This window comes from Ailuropoda melanoleuca, chromosome 2 (assembly GCF_002007445.2).
Source record: "Ailuropoda melanoleuca isolate Jingjing chromosome 2, ASM200744v2, whole genome shotgun sequence".
NCBI classification, from domain to species: Eukaryota; Metazoa; Chordata; class Mammalia; order Carnivora; family Ursidae; genus Ailuropoda; species Ailuropoda melanoleuca.
This window is the reverse complement of record NC_048219.1, coordinates 166,733,740-166,757,161: the sequence shown is the minus strand read 5'-3', so window position 1 is coordinate 166,757,161 and position 23,422 is coordinate 166,733,740. Positions and strand designations below refer to the sequence as shown.

Genomic DNA, 23,422 nt, shown 5'->3' with positions numbered 1-23,422 from the left:
ACCATATACCTTAAAAAATCAAATATGGATAGAATTTGGTTCTTAAAAGCTAAACTCCAATTTGTTTGGACTTAATTGTCTTTCTTTCTGAGTCTATAACCTTTAATATGTAAAATAACCCTTATTTTTCAAAATTAAAGATCTGAGAAATGAATAATGCTGCTGTTCCCCCCCAAAAAAAGTACTAATTTAAAATAATTCCCTTAACTGAAGATAATTTGTTTAAAGATTTTATTTTTAAGTAATCTCTACACCCAACATGGAGCTTTAACCACAACCCTGAGATCAAGAGTCACATGCTCTACTGATTAAGCCAGCCAGGCACCCCAATTCAAGATAATTTTTTAAAGGATAGGAAATCTTCCCGTAGAGAAAACAATTAAGAAAAGAATTTTAATATATTGGGAAATTGCAAAGTAGAAAAGCTTCTGAGAGACTAAAAAGGAAAACTGAATATCTTTCTTTAGATGTATACTCTCTGCTAGTTTTTAAATTTTTAAATAATAGAAGAAAACAGAAACACTAATACTACATAGCTTGTGAATGTTTAAGTATCCACAAATTAAAACAGTAAACTATGGGGCACCTGGGTGGCTTAGTCAAACGTCTGCCTTCGGCTCAGGTCATAATCTCGGGGTCTTGGGATCAAGCCTGGCATCAGGCTCCCTGCTCAGCAGGGAGTCTGCTTCTCCCTCTCCCTCCGCCCCTTTCCCACTGCTTGTGCTCTTGCTCTCTTGCTCTATCTCAAATAAATAAATAAAGTCTTAAAAAAAAAAAAAAACCCTTCACTGGTGAAACTGTTATTGCTCATAATTGGAGATCTAATCAGAAGATGGCGGTGGGGAGGGGGAGGGAACCAGCTAGCTCAGCCAGCAGAGCATGTGTAATTCTTAATCTTAGGGTCATAAATTTAAGCCCCACATTGGGTGCAGAGCTTACAGTAAAGATTGCAGTCACGCCAATTTTATTCTAGAGCACCACATTGAGTGTAGAGCTTACATTAGAGACTACAGTCACGTCAACTTTATTCTAGAGGCCAAGTATGACAACTAGCAGCCTCCAATATTATTTTAAAGTAACTAAGGATGAGAAAAAGTTGCACAGGCAAAAAACTACTAGGGATAAATGAATGAGGACTTCCTCGTGATATGGAGGGAAAAGAAGACTGTCACCAAAAAACAACAAAAATCTCAAAGTGATATACTGAACACTGCTTTTGTGGGAAAAAAGATCACCTGTACTTTAAATAAGAATACAAATGAGACATGACCCAAGTCTTCAAGCACTGCAATAATAAGCCTTTTAAGAACAGGACAAATAGGAAAGTCCTCATCTACAAAGGGCCGTATGACTAGGAATTATCCTCGTAGTCTGTATTCTCTGCGTCATAAAGGGAATCCAGGGGGATGGACTCTATCCTTATTCTTTGAATTATTACTTGAGGCAAAATACTTTCCATGTTTACATTCTTCCAACAAATAAAAAAGTACAGATAACACTAACACATATTTGTAGAGTACTTACTGAAAACTTTATTTAATGTAGATCTCTAAAATAAACATTTGAGGGAAACAGTTTTTAAAACTAACTAAACTATACATTCCATATCCAAGAAATAATTCCTTGATATTTAAAAAACAGTATATCACAGAAGTAGATGTGTAATGATACCACGTTACCTGACAGTACTAGAGGGCAAAACCCAACCTGCCACCACCCTTGTCCATCTTGACTACTACAACTGCCTAACCAGACTCCTTGTTTCCCCTATAGCTCCTCTCTTACCCTTTCCTATCTATAAGCAAAATTGATCTTTGAAAAATGAAAATAAGATCATGAAATTACCCTGCTTAAAATCTCTCAACAGCATTTTCCACTATCTCAGAATAAAACTCAAACTCTTCATCTTTATACCATTGCCTAAAAGGCCTCACATGATTCAGCTCCTGCCCACCTATCTAAACTTTAGTCATGCATCTCTCTCCCTAGCTCACTACACTTCAGCCACACCAGTCTCCTTTCTAATCTTAGAAAATACCAACCTCTGTCCCACCTCCCAGCCTTTGTACTTTCTGTTCCTCTACCTGAAATGCTCTTCCTGCAATTATTCACGTATCAAGCTCATTTCAATTCTTCACACGTCACCTTGTAAAGAAGCCCTCACTGACCCCTTAATTAAAGTGGCCTTCCCCATTTACCCTCTAATATAGTCCTGTGGCATATATCATAATCTCTAATTATCTTGTGCATTTATGTATTTACTACTTACTTATGATCTGATCTCTCAACAAGTATGTAAGTGCCATTTGAGGCAGGGATCCAGACACCTTGTTCATAGCTATAAGACACTATGACATTCTTTTAACCTAACTGAATCTTCATAAATACAACATGTAAAAGCTAGACTATAGAATGTAAGTGTTCCTACTATTGTGCTCAAATATCCTTACATTAAACAGTGTTCAAATAGAAAAGAAAAGAATATTTAAAAAATCAGCAGGCGAGTGTTTTATCTCAATTAATTTCATGGGTGCTACAAACTTGCCTTCTTGTCCTTAAACTTACAATGTCTTCACGCTTACTTTAACTACTTCCCTATAGAAAAGCACTAGAATGAGTTGTCACCCTGGGATGGCTAAAAGGCCTCCTTGCCTCCTTCATTAAGTGTACTTGGCAACATTAGGTGCATTACAGCATATAATTTGCTGCACATACAGCCCTTTTTTTAATAGCCAGTTTTTTTCATATGTAATTAGAAAAGACCTGAATGAGAAATTTCCCCAAAAACATTGCAAAAGAAAATCTCTAAGATGACAATAAGAAGAGGCATTTTCAATTTAAATTATCTATACTCTTCTCCATAGAAATGTAATCATAGGGGCACCTGGGTGGCTCAGTCAGTTAAGCATCTGCCTTTGGCTCTGGTCATGATCCCAGGGGCTGGGATCGAGCCCCGCATCGGGCTGTCTGCTCAGCGGAGAGCCTGATTCTCCCTCTGCCCCTCACCCCACTTGTGTACCTCTCAAATAAAGTCTTTAAGAAAAAAAAAACAAAACGTAGTCATAAAACACTGAAACCACAGACTCATTTTCTCTTACTACTGTGATCTGTTTAAATGAGATTATAGACTTAAAAAATTCTTAGGTTTAGTGAAACATGGCATTCTTTTAGGGGATAAGTTACTTAGTGACCTTGCTCCCAACCTTAGTATACTAGATGTAAGATATCATTAAAAAGTTTCTTGCTAAAGAAAACTATAAGCACTCATATCAAAGGAAATATATTGTAGTGGCATCTGTAAAACCCCCAAAATTCAAGCAGTCAATTTCTATGATGAACCATTTAATATGTATATTACCGAAAAACTAAAATAGGGTTTCTTTTCCTGCATCTCTTTTTGACATGCCCTGCTTCCTTTTATTATTTGTTTTTCAGTTCAAGTGTTTCCTCTTATCTGATTTAAATTTTGTAGTCAAATAAAATAGATGTGACTAGATATCCCCAAAACTCTCCACTGTCAAGAATAAATGTAGTGGGACAAATGTAGCTATAAATGCAATGCTAAATAGTATCAGTGAGCTCTTACATGCATATCTCTATTCTGGACTGTTACTTTTATTGCTACCTCCTTAGTCAATTATACTCCCCTCGCAACTCTTTCTTCACAAAGGATGATGCCATTAGCCAGATCTCTCAATCAGAGCTGAGTACAGCAGCTGAGCCAATCCTAAATAAAGCAGAATAAATACACATCAAATAGCTTCAGCCTTCATCACCACCCAGCTCATCCAGGGATTCAGTTGGATGACTGTCAGTCAGAATTAAAACTCAGTGGCCATAGGTATGACAAAGGATTATTCAGGCTGCTGAATTTTCCCCTTCTCTATTTTTGTACAGCCTAGCCCACTTGACTAGGCCTCTCAGCCTCTGTCCCTGGCTTCTTAGGGTTGGCTCACACCTATGTTTACTACACATTTGGTCACTATGCCTTGGCCACCTGGCTGCTCTTCTAGGGAATAGTCCATAATCAGAACAATTCCCTTAGCCCAACCTCAAGGGAATTGTGAACTCTATTACACTCCTGTCCAGTCACAATGACTTATCCATTGCCCAAACTATTAGCACCTTTTTAAAAATCACTGCCTGTACGCATTCTGTGTATCTTATTTCAAATTTAGATTTTTTTTTAATTATCTTTTTTTTTTTTTTAAGATTTTATTTATTTATTTGACAGAGGTAGAGACAGCCAGCGAGAGAGGGAACACAAGCAGGGGGAGTGGGAGAGGAAGAAGCAGGCTCATAGCAGAGGAGCCTGATGTGGGGCTCGATCCCGTAACGCCGGGATCACGCCCTGAGCCGAAGGCAGACGCTTAACCGCTGTGCCACCCAGGCGCCCCTCAAATTTAGATTTTTTAAACCCAATCAGCAGTTGAGCATACACCATTCTGTGCTCCTATCCTACAATAGGGTAAGTATGTCAAATATTGAGACCACAATTCATACTATTCTAGACCCTAGAACAGTTAAGATATACATATTCAATGAATACATGCTAACTTAGAAACAGAATTGATAGATCAAGCAGTAACAGTCTCTCTGCTAATGAATCAAATATTCTTATCATACGACTGAGTGAAGATGTTGATTTTTCGTAACTTTATTACTTTAGGGGAACAATTCATGGAATTACAAAGTTGAAAGTCGCCTTAATGTGACTGATTCTCTTTTACAGCATAAAAACATCTTGAGAGAAAATATGCTTAAGAGTAGAGACTTTCAGGGACGCCTAGCTGGCTCAATTGGTTAAGTGGCTGCCTTTGGCTCAAGTCATGACCCCAGGATCCTGAGATCAAGTCCTGCATCAGGCTTCTTGCTCAGCGGGGAGCCTACTTCCCCCTCTGCTTGCCTCTCCCCCTGCTTGTGTTCCCTCTCTGTCTCTCTGACTAAATAAATAAAATTCTTTAAAAAAGAGAGCGAGTAGAGACTTTCAGAAACCAAGTCCTTGGCCTGAATTCCAGTTCTGCCACTTGCAATGTGTATGATTTTAGGTGATTTATTTAACTTCTGTGCACCTAAGTTTCCTTATCTATGAAAAAATAATACCTATACCACAAAGCTGATATCGGAATTATATGAAATAAAGTAAAAAACTTAGCATAATGCCAGTCAAAAAGAGGCACTCAATAAATAATTTAATAATCTGTAATTATTAGAAGTATACACCCTATACTATATAACTACTTAATCTGTTAGTCTGTTTCCCTAACTCTAAAATAGGAAAAATTCCTACCTTTCAGCTATTTTTTTAAACATTTAAAAAAATTTTTTTTTAACTTTTTTTTTTAGATATATTTATTTATTTGAGAGAAAGAGCATGGGCGGTGGGGGGGGGAGGAGAGGGAGAAGCAGACTCCCCACTGAGCAGGGAGCCCAATGCAGGGCTCGATCCCAGGACCCCGAGATTATGACCTGAGCCGAAGACACATGCTCAACTGACTGAGCCACCCAAGTGCCCTGCGGCTATTTTGACTAGAGAAAAATATCTGTAAAAACACTGCACTGGACACACAGTAGATATTTATAAAGAGGGATGTTAGTTATTAAAAAACAGCTATTTCTCTTTCTCTGTTATTCTCAGTAGCACCTAATACAGTTCTCTGTATTTAAGTATTACTTTACTAATGTAACATATTTTTTGGAAAATCTTTTATACAACAGGTTTCTTTAAACAATAATTCATTAGTTGCAGAAATCACTGCTCCTCCAATACAATTCTCAAGATAATTACTGAGGCCATGACTCAGTTGAATCTCACAGGAATCTCTCTCCAAACACCTTAACTAGATGCCACCTTTCAAACAACAAATTCTCTAATTAGTGACCTAAATAAAACGGGCTGAAAAGATTTCAGGAATCAGCTCACCTAAGCAACAGTATGATAAATGCAACCTACAATAATTTTAGTACTCCTAACCGTATTAACTTACCTCTGATATTATCATTTGTTGAATTATTCAGAGTTCTCTTTTCAAATATAATTCTTTGCTTTAAGTAATAGCTCCCAAACCTTACAATATCAAAGCTACTGTTTAAAAATGTCTGAATTCACAAACTCTACAGGAGCTTACACAATCCAAGAATGGTATGCTTCTTTGGAGCCCACACGAGTACAAAGATCAAAGAAAGGCAAGGGCAACAACGCCAGACCAAGCTGAGACAGTTTAGGTGGAGACTGAGAGACAATAGAAGAGGAAATTAAGTAAATTTTTACTTAAGTAAAAGTAAACTTTTACTTCCTCCTCCCTAAGACTTCCCCCAACTCTGCCCCTTTACCTTTTGCTACCACTATTCTTTCCTACCTCTATACACATTCTGTGAAATAGAACCACTAGAATGGACAACTAGGATGACAAAAGCGTTCCAGATAATGCTAATGTATTTCCATATACCAACTGCAGAGAACAGGTTCTAACTCAAAGTTGTTCTACATACATTAAATGAATCTACATGCTCAAGCATTTTAAGCCATTCGTATTAGTCATCTATTTATTTGATACTCCCTCAATTTTTATAAGCTAGAAACCCAAACAACCAATATCNACCGCTGTGCCACCCAGGCGCCCCTAGAAACTTTTTAATTAAAATAATAGGTAAGGTTCTAACTGAGAGCTAAAAATGTCTGGGTTCCCATGCTCAGGCATTTTAAGCAATTGATATTAGTCACCTATTTACCATGACAAGCAAAAAATCTATGACATGTTAGCAGAAGTATATTTTATGTATTTCAAATTAACTGTCCCAAATGATGCTTTTCAGTGAAATTCAGTAATTAAAAGACAATTTAGTCATTAAAAGATAATTCAGTGAGGGGTGGCTGGGTGGCTCAGTCAGTTAAGCATTCAACTCTTGGTTTCAGCTCAAGTCATAATCCCATGGGTGTTGAGATCAAGCCCCATGTGTGGCTCCATGCTCAGCAGGGAGTCTGCATAAAGATTCTCTCCCTTTGCTCCTCCCCCCCACTCACACGCACACATGCACGCACGGGCACTCTTTCGCTCTCTAAAATAAATAAATAAATCTTAAAAAAAAAAAAAGACAATTCCGTGAATTCAGATGGAATTCAGGGACTAAGAGATAACTTGGCTATATACTAAGTAGTAGAGCACAGCTATTAAGAGCACAGGCTGTCTATGTCTATATTCCAGCTCTATTAGCTATGCTGCCTTGAGCAAGTTTCTTAATTTCTCTGTGCCTAAAAGTCCTCATCTGCAAATGAAGATAATAATAATATCTATCTCATACCATTATTATGAGTTAGTATATGTACAACACCAAGAACAGTTTCAGGTGGATTAAATTACCTAAACATGGGGGGGGACCCTACAGACCTACCTACTTATAAGAATTTTTGGTAATTGTGGATATGGTAAAAGGTCTTCTAAGATAACACAAAATCTAGACGTCATAAAGGAAAAATAAACAATCCTAATCACATAAAATCATATATATAAATATCACCTTCAAATCCACAAGAAAAACAAATCACTGGAAAAAATTAATCTGATATATAAACAGGTAATTCAGAAAAACATAACTGGCCAATAACCATATGAAAAGAAGCTCAGCTTCACAAACAAAGCACTGCAAACTGAAACACAATACAATTCTTTTGCTTTGGCAAAAACTGAAAAGGTATTATACAGCATTTGGAAGAGGTATAAGAAAATGAGAATTGAACCTGGCTGGTTCAATCGACGAGCATCATGGTTTGAGACCCATGCTGGGTGCAGAAATTACTTAAAAATAAAATCTTAAAAAAAGAAAATACCTTTAAAAATTAAAGGGAGAAAGAAAATGAAAATTCTGATATACTAGTGGTGGAAATGGAAAGTGGTACAATCTTTTGGGGGGAAAATTTAGATATCAAAATTTTAAATGTGCACACTCTGATCAAATGATCTTACTTCTAGGACTATCCTACATGATTAATAACAAAAATTTGTGCATGATATATATAATGATTCTAACTTTATTTAAAAAACAAACTCTAATTTATACAGATGTTTATTTACAGTGCATACAAAAAAGTATGAAATATTATCCACCAAACTATTAACACTGGTTAAAGCTAGGAAATGAAATTAGAGAAAAAGTAAAGAGGGAATGGATTTTTTATTTTCTATACTTCATTTTCATATAAAATCATTTTACAATGATCTACTACAACTTTGGGATTCTAAAGAACAGATTTTTAAAAGAAATAAAGTCAAAAACCTGAAAGCCAAAACACGTCTAAAAATATAAAGCAAAGCCAACAAAAGTTTATCTTATTACTTCCTACGGTCATCATTGGTCCTGTTTCCCAAATTCCTTTTCTAGATACTCGGAAAAATCACAGTTTCTAGAGGTTAGGGGAAACTAAATAGTGGGTTTTAAGTGGAAGTGATGTGACAGAGCATATAACTGCCATGAAAGATCTTCTTATACTTTCTTTTACCTCTGGCACTGCAACCATCAACGTTCAAGATGGTGGCAATCCATTAAACCAGATTCCTGAATGATGAGAATACCCCTGCCAGTCTTCAATGGACATACAGTATGAGCAAGAAACAACCACTGCTGTTTTAGAATAACTTGCCTATCCAAGTGATATGCCTCCAAAAACCATGCTTCAACACACTGGCTTTTAATTGCAAATAAGTAGAATTTAATCTATTTTCGGATAATGAATTTAACCTATTTCCATTAATTTATATCATTACTATAAAGTCTATTAGCTGCTTAGTGTACAAATTTGAGTTTAGTATAAATGTATGACTACTTTCTTGCTCTCAGAAGAGGGACTTAGCAAGGATCAGTAAAACTGAATTTCTCATAAACCTAAGTAAATGGACAAAACAATGATTCTTACAGAAGAGCTGGATAATAGTTGGTGCTAAAAACTAAACTAAATTTATAGATTAGCATTCTTAACAGCATTTCATCAAGCTAACACATTGGTTTAGCCAAACAAAAAATAAATATCCCAGAAAAGTTATCTCTCACAAAAAAAACTTTGTTTCAATACGTAACATGAATAATATTCATCTCATTATCATTTGACTGTTTTTAATCCTGTCTTTCATGTCACCACAATATGGCCCTTTGAGTACTAACTAAATTTAAAGGCTACTCTTCACACTAGACTGGCCCCTAGGGATTCTAATCACTAACAACAGATGGAAACCTTAAAAACTTATCCTCAACTATGTCATCATCATTCTTGATCTAACTGGTGCTCCTTTCCAAAGCTGAAGCTTTGAATCTTTAATGAAAATGTTTATTATCCGGGGTGCCTGGGTGGCTCACGCAATTAAGCATCTGCCTCTGGCTCAGGTCATGATCCCAGAATCCTGGGATTGAGCCCCGCGCTGGGCTCCTGGCTCAGCAGAAAGCCTGCTTCTCTCTCGCCTTCTGCTGCTACCCCTGCTTGTGTGCATTCCTCTCTCTCTGTCAAATAAATAAATAAAATCTTTAAAAAAAGAAAAGAAAATGTTTATTATCTACCAACAGGGCGCCTGGGTGGCTCAGTCATTTAAGTGGCTGCCTTCGGCTCAGGTCATGATCCCAGGGTCCTGGGATCGAGCCCCACATCGGGCTCCTTGCTCAGCGGGAAGCCTGCTTCTCCATCTCCCTCTACCTGCCTTGCCCCTCCCCCTGCTTGTGTTCTCTGTCTGTCAAATAAATTTTTTTTTAAATCTTTATTACCCATTAACATTTGAATGCTACACACAAAACCAAAACTTAAAACATCTGTTGTCATTTACTGCAAAATAAGAGACTATAACCAAGACATAGTTCAGTCTGGAAAATTATTCCTGAATGATTAAAACGCCAATAATTTTTTCAGATGCCTAAAATACTATTCCAAGTATTTTATACCTTCAAGCTAACACTGTATATACTACATGAATGCTCTACTTTGGAGTTATAGAGGTCTGAGCTTGAACCCCAGTCTCCTATCTGTTTACTCATCTGTAAAATAAGGAAAAATAATAGTACCGAGTAGTCTGTTTAAAAGATAATGAGGGGCGCCTGAGTGGCACAGTGGTTAAGCGTCTGCCTTCGACTCAGGGCGTGATCCCGGCGTTATGGGATCGAGCCCCACGTCAGGCTCCTCCGCTATGAGCCTGCTTCTTCCTCTCCCACTCCCCCTGCTTGTGTTCCCTCTTTCGCTGGCTGTATCTTTGTCAAATAAATAAAATCTTTAAAATAAATAAATAAATAAAAATAAAAAAAAATAAAAGATAATGAGATCATATGGTAAACATATAAGGCATTTAGTAGATATGTTAAAGGTTCAAGAAATGTTCATTTGTCTCCTCTTTTATTCCTCCAATATACAGACTCACTTACTATATGCACCCATTGTCAAATTATACAGAATAAAGTATCTCAAATGTAACCTCTTCTAAAACATTTGATTTCTAAATGTTTAATTCTACATAAAGTTAAAAACACAATAAAAGTTGAGGGTTATTCTGAATGATATGCAGAGGCTTTGAAGTGTTTTAAGCACAGAAATGTCATAATCTTACTTATGCTTTAAAGGTGGCCCTAGAGGGGCACCTGGATGGCTCAGTCGTTAAGCATCTGCCTTCAGCTCAGGTCGTGATCCCAGGGTCCTGGGATTGAGCCCCGCATCAGGCTCCCTGCTCAGCAGGAAGCCTGCTTCTCCCTCTCCCACTCCCCTTGCTTGTGTTCCCTCTCTCGCTGTCTCTGTCAAATAAATAAAATCTTAAAAAAAAGAAAAAGAAAAGCAACTATAGTCAAAGTGACCATGTTAGAGAAAAGAGAGCCTACTGAAAAATTACAAGCAAGAAAAGATTGTGGCTTCTAAATTAACGTGGTACCCACAGAGGTGGTAAGAAGTGGTCAGACTCTAGATATATTTTGAAGGTGCGGCCAACAGTTTTTGCTAACAGATTGGATGCGAGTGTGAAAAAAGAAAAAGAAGAGACAAGGATATCTTCAATTTTTGGCCTGAACAATTTGAATGACAGACATTTGCTGAGTTGGGAAAGACTACGGGGGGAAAAGGCCTATAGAAGCAGCTCAGGGACACATTAAATGTGAGATAACTATCAAACATCTAAGTGGAGATGCTGAATACACAGTTGGCTACCTGGAACAGGATTTCAAGAAAAGACGTTTGGGATGGAAATAAATTTGAAACTTGTTAACCTCTATGTGCTACTTTTAAAGCCATAAGAATGGATGAGATCACCAAAGGAGTAGGTATACACAGAGGAAAGTAAAGGTCCAAGGACTGACCAATAGAACTGAATTGGAAATCCAGAAATAAATCTATACATCTGTAGCCAACTGATTTTTTTTAAAGAGTGGCAATTTCATTCAATGGGGAAAGAACAGTCTCTTCAACAAATGGTACTGGCACAACTGGATTTCCACATGCAAAAGAATTAAGTTCGATCTCTGTCTCACACCACATATAAAAATTAACTCAAAATCGATCAATGACAAGGGTGCCTGGGTGGCTTAGTCAGTTAAGAGTATGCCTTCAGTTTAGATCATGATCCTGGAGTCCGGAGTCCAGGGATCAAGCCCTGCATCGGGATTCCTGCTCAGTGGGGAGTCTGCTTCTCACTGTCCCTCTGCATCTCCCCCCACCCTGCCCCACTCATGCTGTCTCTAATAAATAAATAAAATCTTTTAAAAAAATGAATCAATGACATTAAGAGCTAAAACCAGAAAGCTCTTAGAAGAAAAATAGGAATATATCTTCACAGTCTTGGGTTTGGCAATGGATTCTTAGATACGAGAGCATGTGTAAAAACAACAACAACAAAATAGATAAATGGGACTTCATCAAAATTAAAAATTTTGTACATCAAAGAACATTATTAAAACAGTTAAAAAAGGAAAGATAAAAGACAGAAACCTAGAGAATAAGAGTAAACAATGGTGCCCTAACAATATACCAGGGACTGGGTGTCTTTTAAACAACAAACATTTATTTCTTACAGCTCTGGAGTCTGGGAAGTCTAAGATCATGGTGCCAGCAGATTCAGTAACTGGTGAGAATCCATTTCTTAGATAGCCATCTTCTTATTGTAACCTCACAAAAGTGGTAAGAGGAAGGGATTTCTCTGGGGTCTCTTTCATAAGAGCACTAATCCCATTAATGAGGGCTCTACTTTCATTACCTAATCAACTCCCAAAGGCCTCACCTTCTAATACCATCACCTTGGAGGTTATGATTTCAACATGAAATTTGAGGGGACACAAACATTCAATCCGTAACATTTGGAAGTCATCTGTCTGATACAGAATTAATATTCACAATATATAAAGAACTCCGATCATTCAACAATAAAAAGACAATCCAATTAAAAAATAGACGAATGTTTAAGGGTACAAACTTACAGCCAGGAGATGAATAAATCCTGTATATAATGCACAATGATTATATACAATACTGTATTATAAATTTCAAAGTTGCTAAGAGACTAGATCTTAATTGTTCCCACCACACACACAATAATGATAATTACATGATGTAACAGAGGTATTAGCTAATACCATGGTGGCAATCTTATTGCAATATAGAAATGTATCAAATCAATATGCTGTATACCTTAAACTTATACAATGTTACATATCAATTGTATCTCCATAAAAGCAAATTCAAAAGAAGAAAAAGGACTTGAATAGACATTTCCTTAAAGAAGTTATACAAATGTTCAATAAGCACATGAAAAGATATTCAACATCATTTATCACAAGGAAAATCAAATAACCAAATCAAAACCATAATAAGATACCACTTTACGCTCATTATGATGGCTATAACAAATAATATTTTACAAAAACAAAACAGAAAGCAATGAGTGATGGCAAGGATGTAGAGAAACTGGAACACCTGTACATTACTATTGGGAATGTGAAATGGTACAGCCGCTGTGGAAAATAGTTTAGTGGTTCTTCAAAAAAAAAACTAAACACAGAATTACCAGATGATTCAGTAACTGCACTCCTGGGTATATACCCAAAAGAATTTAAAGCAGGGACTGGAACAGATACTGTACACCAACGTTCACTGCAGCCAAAAGGTGAAAATTCAAGTGTCCATCAACAGATGAATGGATAAACAAAATATGGCATATATATACAATGGAATATTATTCAGTACTAAAAAGCAATGAAATTTTGACACATGCTACAACATAGATAAACTCTAAAACATTATGCTAAGCAAAATGAGCCAGTAACAAAAGGACAAATATTATATGATTCCACTTACATGAAGTATCTAGAGTAGGCAAATTCACAGACAGAAAATAGAATAGAGATTACCCGGGGGCTGGGAGAAGGGGGAAAATGGGAGTTATTGTTTGATGGTTAAATTTCTGTTTGGGTGATGAAAATGTTTTGGTGACACACATCAATGTGTGTTGCACCACATTGTGAATGTTATTAATGCCACTGAATCGTATACTTGAAAATGGTTAAAATGCCAAATATATGCTATATACATTTTACCATAATTTTTTAAAGTTAATAATACACCAAAATAATGAATTGTATTCTTTAAATGGGTAAACTATATGATATGGGAACTATATCTCAGTAAAGCTGTTTTACAAGATTTACTAACTAGAAGTTAAAATGGCATTACTTAGATCTGACTGATTCAGAATGTATGATAACTGGGTCAAAGGGCACACTGAAACTGACCTTGACATTTTTTACCTTAAAATTAAAATAATTTCTTACACCATTCACAAAAATAAACTCCAAATGGATTAAAGACATAAATGTGAGACCTGAAACCATAAAAATCCTTGAAGAGAACACAGGCAGTAACTCCTTTGACATCAGCCATAGAAACATTTTTCTAGATATGTCTCCTGAGGCAAGGAAAACAAAAGCAAAAATAAACTACTGGGACTTCAACAAAATAAAAAGCTTCTGAACAGCGAAGGAAACAATTAAGAAAACTGGAAGACAGCCTATTGAATAGGGGAAGATATTTACAAATGACATACCCAATAAAGGGTTAGTATCCAAAATATATAAAGAGCTTATACAGGGGCACCTGGGTGGCTCAGCTGGTTAAGTGTCTGCCTTTGGCTCAAGTCATGATCCCAGGGTCCTGGGACTAGGTCCCAAGTTGGGCTCCCTGCTCAGTGGGGAGTCTGCTTCTCCCTCTTCTACTGTTCCTCCCCCCTTATCTTGCTCTCTCTTTCTCAAATAAATAAAATAAAATCTTTAAAAAAAAGAGAGATTATACAACTCAACACCAAAAAAACCCAAATAATCCAACTAAAAATGGGCAGAAGACATTAACAAACATTCTTCAAAGAAGAAATACAGATAACCAACAGACACATGGAAAGATGCTCAACATCACTCATCATCAAGAAAATACAAATTAAAACTACTCAGAATGGCTAAAATCAAAAACACAAGAAACTGGTGTTGCCAAGGATGTGGAGAAAAAGGAACCCTCTTGCACTGTTGGTGGGAATGCAAACTGGTGCAGCCATTATGGAAAACAGTATGGAGGTTCCTCAAAAAATTTAAAAATAGGGGCACCTGGGTGGTGCAGTCGGTTGAGCCTCAGACTCTTGGTTTCAGCTCAGGTTGTGATCTCAAGATTGTAAGATGGAGCCCCACATTGGGTTCCACACACAGTGCAGGTCTGCTGAAGTTTCTCTCTCCCTTTTACTCTGCCCCTCCCCCCATGCACTCACTCACGCATGCACCCTCTCTCTAAAATAAATAAATAAATCTTAAAAAATAAAATAAAAATGGAATTACCATATGATCTAGTAATCCCACTACTGGGTATTTACCCAAATAATACAAAAACCCTAATTTAAAAAGATACATGCACCCCTATGTTTATCTCAGCATTATTTACAATAGCTAAGATATGGACACAGCCCAAGTATTCATCCATAGATGACTGGCTAAAGAAGATGTGGTGAGGCGCCTGGGTGGCACAGCGGTTAAGCGTCTGCCTTCGGCTCAGGGTGTGATCCTGGCGTTGTGGGATCGAGCCCCACATCAGGCTCCTCTGCTGTGAGCCTGCTTCTTCCTCTCCCACTCCCCCTGCTTGTGTTCCCTCTCTTGCTGGCTGTCTCAATCTCTGTCAAATAAATAAATAAAATCTTAAAAAAAAAAAAAAAGATGTGGTATGTATATGTACACGTGTGTGTGTGTGCGTATGAATGAAATCTCACAATTTGCAACAACAGGGATGTATTTAGAGAGTACAATGCTAAATGAAGTAAGCTAGAAAAAGACAAATACCATATGATTTCACATATATGTGGAATTTAAGAAACAAAAAAAAAAAAAAAGAAAGAAGAGATAAACCAAAAAACAGACTCTTAACTATAAAGAACAAACAGATGATTACCAAAGGGGAGGTGGGTGCGGAATGGGTGAAATAGGTGAAGGGGTATAAGTACTATGCAAGATGGCCAAAATTCATGAATTCATATTTATTTTTTTTCTAGCAGATATCAATCAAATCAGAATATAATTCTTCTTTAGTAGATAGAAATTTAATATATGCTATTTATCCACCTGGAATGTTCCATGGGATATTAATTTGTAACTAAAACCAAATCAATGTTACCTAGTCTAATTCAGTTTAGCACTATTTCTTTTATAAATATTTCATCAACAAGTCTCAGGATGCCTGGGTGGCTCAGGCAGTTAAGCATCTGCGTTCAGCTCAGGTCATGATTCCAGGGTCCTGGGATGGAGCCCCACATCAGGCTCCCTGCTCAGTGGGGAGTCTGCTTGAGATTCTCTCCCTCTCCCTCTGCCCCCCTCCCCGCTCATGCATGTCCATTCTCTCTCTCTAAAATAAATAAAAATAAATCTTAAAATAAAATAAAACAAAATGCAAACTCCCAAACTCACCAGTGGGTCTAGGGTGGTTCCCATGAATCTGCATTTCAAACATAATCTAGTCCAATCCCATAATATTATAACAGAGAAAACTATGTTGAGTAATTTGTTTGCCCAGAATCACAGAGAGTTCAGGTCTCATTAATTCAAGACAGGAGTCTCCTTACTACACCACTTAAACTACTTTATAGTTGAAGGAATGGAAACAAAGAACAAATTACTAATAGATCATTTGAGTAAGTAAGAAATCTTAGAATACTTCCTGGCTCGAATTCCTTTTTATTATTCATTCATTTAGTATTTCTTAAACACCTTCTTCTATCTGCATGCAATATGATAGATTAAAAAACAGTTTAAGGTATGAACCATGTCCTCAAGAAGGAACTATCAGTTAGGAGGACAAAGCAAATACATAAAACTGATATTCAAAAGAAAGGCAATAAATGAGTAAGTGACAAAATAAGTGTATGGCCATTTATAATATTAACTAATTTACACTGGCTTCATTCTGTACCTTTTATAGTTAGAATTTACTCATCAGAAATCAATATTCAATTTCTTCTCTTTCTATGTTAAGAAAAGTTGCTCTTTAGGGGCGCCTGGGTGGCACAGCGGTTAAGCGTCTGCCTTCGGCTCAGGGCATGATCCCAGCGTTATGGGATCGAGCCCCAGGTCAGGATCCTCCGCTATGAGCCTGCTTCTCCCTCTTCCACTCCCCCTGCTTGTTCCCTCTCTCGCTGGCTGTCTCTATCTCTGTCAAATAAATAAATAAAATCTTAAAAAAAAAAAAAAAAGTTGGTCTTTAATGAAGGAAAGCTATTGTCCTCGTGTGAAATAAATCTGTCCCCACATTTCGTATACACCAACACCACTATGACTGCATCACCCCACATGCCAGGATAGGCTTTTGTAGAGATCAAAGTTGGTATAATTATTATACAAAAGCCTAATTAAGAGTTTGGCCCTGTTCAAGTGGTAAGAAAAGCTCCTGGACCATCTTCCTGATCATATGTGGTAGACTGAAGATCCCAATTCTTCATTTCCCACCAATAGTATCACACGTCCATATATTACCACAGCCTCATTATAGCCAGAGTGTACTTCACTACTCCTTGTCTTTGGTCTTGGCCAAATGGGATGTCAGAGCAACAAGAATCTGAAAATGGCTGGTGGAATCTGAAAATGTCCTCTTGTACTTCTGCCATTGCCATTGCCATGAGACAAGCTTCCCCCAGTGAGATGTTACCCTTCCCTCCAGCTTGGGCCAAAGAATGAGACAAATGGAGCAGAATAAATGCTTATTGTTGTATGTCACTATGATTTTGTGGTTATGAGCTATATTATGCAGCAAAAGCTGACTGAATCACAATATTTTAAAAATCCAAACAATCAAGACTGATTATATAAATCAGTGGTCCTCAAACTTGCCTAAGGGAGAATCTTTCAGGTTTAAGTTTTAAAAAAATGTAGGTCCCAGAGAGATCATTTCAGTACATCTAGACTATAGTGACAGAGATACACATTTTATCAAAAACCACAGGTGATGGAGCACCTGGGTGGTGCAGTCAGTTGAGTGTCTGACTCCTGGTTTTGACTCAGGTTGTGATCTCATGGTCATGAGATGGAGCCCTGCATCTGGGTCTGCGCTCAGCACGGAGTCTGCTTAAGACTCTCTCTACCTCTCCATTTGTCCCTCCTGCTCGTGCTCTCTCAAATAAATAAATCAATATTAAACACACACACACACACACACACACACACACACACCAGGGGCCCGGGTGGCTCAGTCGGTTAAACATCTGCCTTCACCTCGGGTCATAATCCCACAGTCCTGGGATGGAAACCTGCAAGGGGCTCTCTGCTCAGTGGGGAGCCTGCTTCTCCCTCTCCCTCTGCCTGCTGCTCCCCCTGCTTGTGCTTCTCTCCCTCTCTCTGTTAAATAAATAAATAAATAAAAATTGAAAAAAAAAATAAAAAACCCACAGGTGACCCTGTTGCAGAGCCCACATTAATACAAAAATAAAGATTACTAAATTTCCAGTTCCCCAACAATATTTATTAACTTCAGTGCTCAAGAACCCTAACTAAATAGATGAATTTTCCTTTAGACAATGTGTGTGCACCTAAAGAGATGTAAAACTGAAATCTAATCAAGTGAGGCGCACCTGGCTGGCTCAGTCAGTAGAGCATGCAACTCTTAACCTCAAGGTTCTGAGTTCAAGCCCCAGAGTTGAAAGAAAAGAAAAGAAGAGGAAAGGAAGAGGAAAGGAAGAGGAAAAGGAAAAGGAAAAGGAAAAGGAAAAGGAAAAGGAAAAGGAAAGGAAAGGAAAGGAAAGGATCCAGCCTAATCAAGTGAATTATTTCAAATGCAGGAAGATTCAACTGACATTGATGTCAGTCCAGCCATTAGAGACATCTGAGCCAGCCAAGAAGGAGAAGGATTATGATGGGATGCGGAATCCCGAGTTCCTTCAGATGCTCTGGAGAACTTCCAGGAGTGAATCCCAACAAAAAGGCTATTTTAAATGTCATGGGCTCCCTGGCCTCCCAGGCCCCCAAGGCTGGCAAAAAGGACAAGGAGGAGGACAGGAACACTGGAGGAAAGGGTAGCTGAGCCTGCTCAAGGGCTTGCACACAGTAGCGTGGGATATAAGGTTACATATGTTATCTGTAGCCATTACAACCTAAATAAAGAATAACAACTTTTTTCCAAAAAAATTTTTAACAGAAGCTGATTCTGTGGTAAGTATTGCATTGTATTATATACTTTTATTAAAATTAAGAATTAATTTTTAAACCAAACACTTTACATTTTTTATAAATTCTCATTTTTTGCATACAAAATGTTCTTAGGATTAAGGAATCCAAGAACTAGATAATGTAAGTGGGAAAGAGGGATTCAAAAGAAATAAAGGATTTATCCATGCCCCCAAACAGGGATGTGATATCAGCCAGTCTTCCAGTATTTTTTTCCTATCAGCAACACTATTTGCACCTGTCTGATTACATCACTTTATCTACGTATCCCAAGTTCACACAGGCTCTCTCTAGTCACCTTGCACCTAATGAAACTGTACTAGCCACTCCAATATTAGGGAAAGTTTTACACATTTAGAACCATGACATCTGCAATAACCAGTGCTGAATGAAGATCCTGTCAAGTGTCCCTACTTCTTCTCAAAGGCTGATCTAGTGAAGGCACTACTCTATCTTATGTTCCCAATTAGAGGGAGCTGTTGTTATCATTAATGATAAGGTAGGATGAAGGCTATAATCCTGGCTCCACAATTTACTCTGTGGTGAGTTATTTAAATTCTCTGTACTTCACTTGCCCTCTCTGTAAAAAGAACATGATTAAACCTGGAGTACAGAATTGTCATGAGGATCAAATGAGAAAATATATGTAAATCTATTAGAATAGTTGCTGGCACAGAGCAAGCACTCAATAAACACTAGCTAGTATTATTATCGTTATAATTCTGAAATCCAGCTTCACAAATTTTGGCATCTGGTACTATGTAATACTAAAGAAAAAAAAAGACGACTAACACCACTTTAAGTAGTGATTCTTTCAATCCCTCCGTTTTAAGGGACATTATTCTATTTTATTTACCAAATACAAATTAAATGTATTTTTAAATCAACGTTCTTTCCCTTACTGTTATCAGTTCTGATCACAAAATGATAAGCCTGTCAACTATAAATGAGAATCTACATTCTAAAAAGATTAAGAGTAACAAAGAACATGCAAAGTCTATGTTCTGAGATTTCTGCTCATAGAATGACTGCTTAAGCCTAAAGCCTTTTATTTTACTCTCTCCATTACAGGAATCACAAGACTTACAGCTAGAGAATTTAAATAGCTAACAATATAAAGAAACCTAGAAAAAATTGTTCATTTTTATCACAAAAGGAATTGTGATGTTTAAGAATATTAAAATGCCAGTTTCAAAATACATTCAATTCAGAAGTTCAAATTCTTTTAATACAACTACATAGATTTATCATAAACATAATAGACATTAATCAACCAATATCAAAGGCACTAAAGGAAACTTCAAATTTTCTTTCAGAATTTTCCCAATGCATACTTTTAAAATGGAAATAAGCAAGCAACCTCAGTGTCAAGCGTAGCAATGAGAAATGTATTGAATGTGAAAAGTACACATCTGTAAAATTTTAAAAAGTAATTGGAAAGCTGTTACATTGTCCTTTACTCATTGTTAAATGCATAATCTATTTGGCCATCCTACACCAAACTTAAGAATTATATGTACAGTTCACTCCCAAAAATTTCTAAAAGCATATCACCAAAGATTGCTTGAAAAATAACTGTAAACAGAAGTGAGGCTTTCTCTAAGGTATCTGGGAACTAAAAAGAAAATATCCTAAGGAAAGGATGACTACCATTTCCCTTTAAGCTTAGTAAAATGTCAAAGAAACTTTCAGGACTCAAATATGCTAGACGTGTGATGTGAGGTCAAAGTTGTCTCAATGACAGGTAAGCCAACAGATGCCAGATGACTAAAATATAAAGTTACCGAAAATACTTTTAAGCCCAATAGTAATTCCAAGAGCATATAAAATACGAGTGTATTTACGTTGAAAAGATGGAAATAGAATTACCAAAATACTTTGGAACAAAATAATACTTACGACAATAATTAACAGTATTATACAATGTACTAAGAATCTCAAAGTTCTGGCTTCCTCAACATTTATCCAATTCATACAGTAACATTTCGGAATAATGAAAGTAACATGGATTCCCAAAGAATGATCTAAATCTAAAAATAAGGTTGAAGTGTGTGTTCTATAGTTGATGTTCTTTTTACTGTAAACCAAATCCGCTTATTTGTTTAAAAAAAATCTACAGCTCTGTTTCCAAAGATCTCATAATAGACACTGTTCATTGGCGATTAAAATATTATTTTTAATCCTTGCATTACCTCACAGCTAAAAATGTCAAGATACCACACCCAATATGTCTTTCCCCCCCCGTGGGGGATGGGGAGGGGGGATATGGGAGCGGGGATTCGAAACTACACAAAAACATGCAGGGTTATTTCCCTAGAAGGAACGGGAAAGGCGCGCAGGTACCGGACGCGGTTCCCTACACAGCGATCGCTGGACGCGTCGCGAAGGGCGAGCGCAGGCCTCGGCCTCTGCGGGCTCCCTCGCCCGCCACCCGCAGGGGCAAAGCCCTACGCGCCGCCCGGGGATACTCACCGGCCGCAGTGCTGACCAGCAGGACGGTCCACAGGAGCGACGGCACCCACCGGGGCCGCTGCAGCGAAGAAGTCATCCCTGGGCCAGCCGAGAAGCAGGAAAGCAGAGAAAAGAAATACGGAAAGTAAACACGGGCGGAGAGGTAAGGCCGGGAGACTGGTCCTCGCTCTCGTCTGACTTGTGCGGCCCGTAGGTATTACAATGCAGTTTGAAAGGACAAATGGCAGATGAGAGGACCTAGCTGCACAGTTTTCATTCCGCCGCAGAAATTCCCTTCATTTCTCTCCCTCGCGGCTGGAGAGGTTCATTCGCCTAGGAAGGGGTGCCTCGGCCACCCAAACTGAAGGCATGTCCGTGTGGAGAAGCAGCGAGACAGGAAGAAAGCCCAGCAGTTATTTCCCTCGTAGTTTCACGATGTCAAAAAAATATCCAGGTCTGGGAGAAAACATATCCAGGGCGCAGAGGGGTGGAGAGCGGGGATTCGATGGCGGAGCTGAGGATCAGAACAAGTTCCCGACTGCCGCGAAGGGCGAAGCCGGGCGGGCGGCGGCGGCGCCCGGCGGCACGAGTCGCATCGCCCGTGGCTCCGGGAGGGCAGGATTCCTTTTTAAGTTTCGCTCCGGTGCTTCCTTCACTCCGATTTCGAGAACAACAAACCCTGTTCCTCCACTGGATCGAAAAAGGTGCCTGCCTCCATGGACAAACCCACACAGCCTTCAAGCCTTCGCCGAACAATCCTGCGAGGTTCTGCCAGGGCCCGGCCGGAGGGCTGAGGGGCAGTAGGAAGCGGGGGAGGGGAAGGGTCAGCAGGCAGGGCCCGGAGCTCCCCGAGACCGCGGGCGGAGGGGAGGTGCGGGGAGCTGCCCTTTCCAGCCCTCCTGGATTCGCTTCTCTCTCTTTCTCTCTTTTTTATTGCGGCCGCTCGATCTTGCCTGAGGTAAATTCCACGAAGAAAAGCCTCGTCTTCTCCCGTCAATGGCTCCTGTGAGCGAATCACAACCCCCCACCCCGAAGAAGCCGCTGCCGCCGCCGCCGCCGCCTCGTTCTCCCGCAGCTCTGGGCTCCGGGCGGAGCTCGGGCGTCGCGGGCCGAGGGCGGGGGGCGGCGGGAGGGCGGAGGTAGGTGGCTAGCTGAGGAGGGGGGTGGGCGACGAGGCGGCGAGACACCCCGCACCCCGCCGGGGAAGCACTTCCAGTGGCTCCGAGCAGACCAGACACAAAGGGGGAGTCGCCGCAGCTGCCAGTCTGCGGCGCTCCCGGTCACCGGAGTCGCCCCGCCTCCGCCGCCGCCTCCGCCTCCTCCTCAGTCTCTGGCTCTTCCCGGCCCTGTCTGTCTCGGGCCTGTGGTGCAGCGCGGGCGGCGGCGGCGGCGGCAGCAGTGGCGGCGGCGCGAGGAAGCCCGCACTGCGCCTGCGCGCTCGCGGCCCCGCCCGGCCCCGCCCCTCGCTCCGGGGCTGGCTGAGATGGACTCCGCGGCCCTCGCGTGGCGATGTCTCCCCGGCCGCCGAGGGCAGGGTGGGGCTGGCATCCCGCGGTGGACAGCAACGGCTTTTCTCTTTCACTCATACAAACCTTCCCTACGTGCACGCTCGGGATCTGTGTGTGTGTTTAAGAGAGAGCGGCCACATCTTTTGTCCAGCCTTGGCAAACTCCTCTGAGCTCGGTGATTTAGCCTCGGACTGAGGTGTCGCGGTCTCCTCCCGGACTCCTGGAGTAAAGCCTGGAGGGGGCGGAACTGCCCTCGTTGTTTCTGGGGGCCGGAGCCTGCCTCTCCGTATCCCAAAGAATCCAGAAAAACCCCCCTTTCCCAGAACAGTAGACCTTGGCCTCCTCGGGCTCCCCTCACTGACTCAAACAAAAGCCGGAATTGGAAAGACCACCCTCAATCGGTATTTTTGCTCTTATCGGTGTGCTGCTTCTCTCAAGCGCCCATTACCGTATCCCTTCTTAGCTGACAGAAATATTGGACATTTGAAAGGATGCGAAGTCAGAAAGAAAACTCTCTTAAATTCCATACATTGTCCCGTTGTACATGCGTCTCTGTTTTTGCCGCGCGGTTTCCACTTCGAGGGTGGGCCTTTATTCACAAAGGCTGTGGGCCTTAGGGGCTTTTTAGGACCTGGGAAAGGAGAATTGCGGTGAGGAGTTGCTGCCCCAGGGTAAAGAATGACTTTGCACCCAAAGAAATGAAAAGGTCCTGTTGGTACCGAAGCTTCCTGGAAAGGATGTTTAGTTAGTTTTTTGAATTGCAAAAACCCAAGCAACCA

The 23,422-nt window shown here is 39.5% G+C and overlaps 1 protein-coding gene across 1 annotated transcript in view; it reads right to left on the bottom strand.

The window, feature by feature from the left end:
• The window catches only part of BMPR2 (bone morphogenetic protein receptor type 2), a 179,090-nt gene extending 157,808 nt beyond the window's left edge, over positions 1 to 21,282 (bottom strand). The window contains exon 1 of the mRNA XM_011224858.3: positions 21,157 to 21,282. Coding sequence (XP_011223160.1) covers positions 21,157 to 21,232 — 76 coding nt within the window. The 5' untranslated portion in view covers positions 21,233 to 21,282. The remainder of the gene's footprint in view (positions 1 to 21,156) is intronic.
• Positions 21,283 to 23,422: the final 2,140 nt, after the last annotated feature.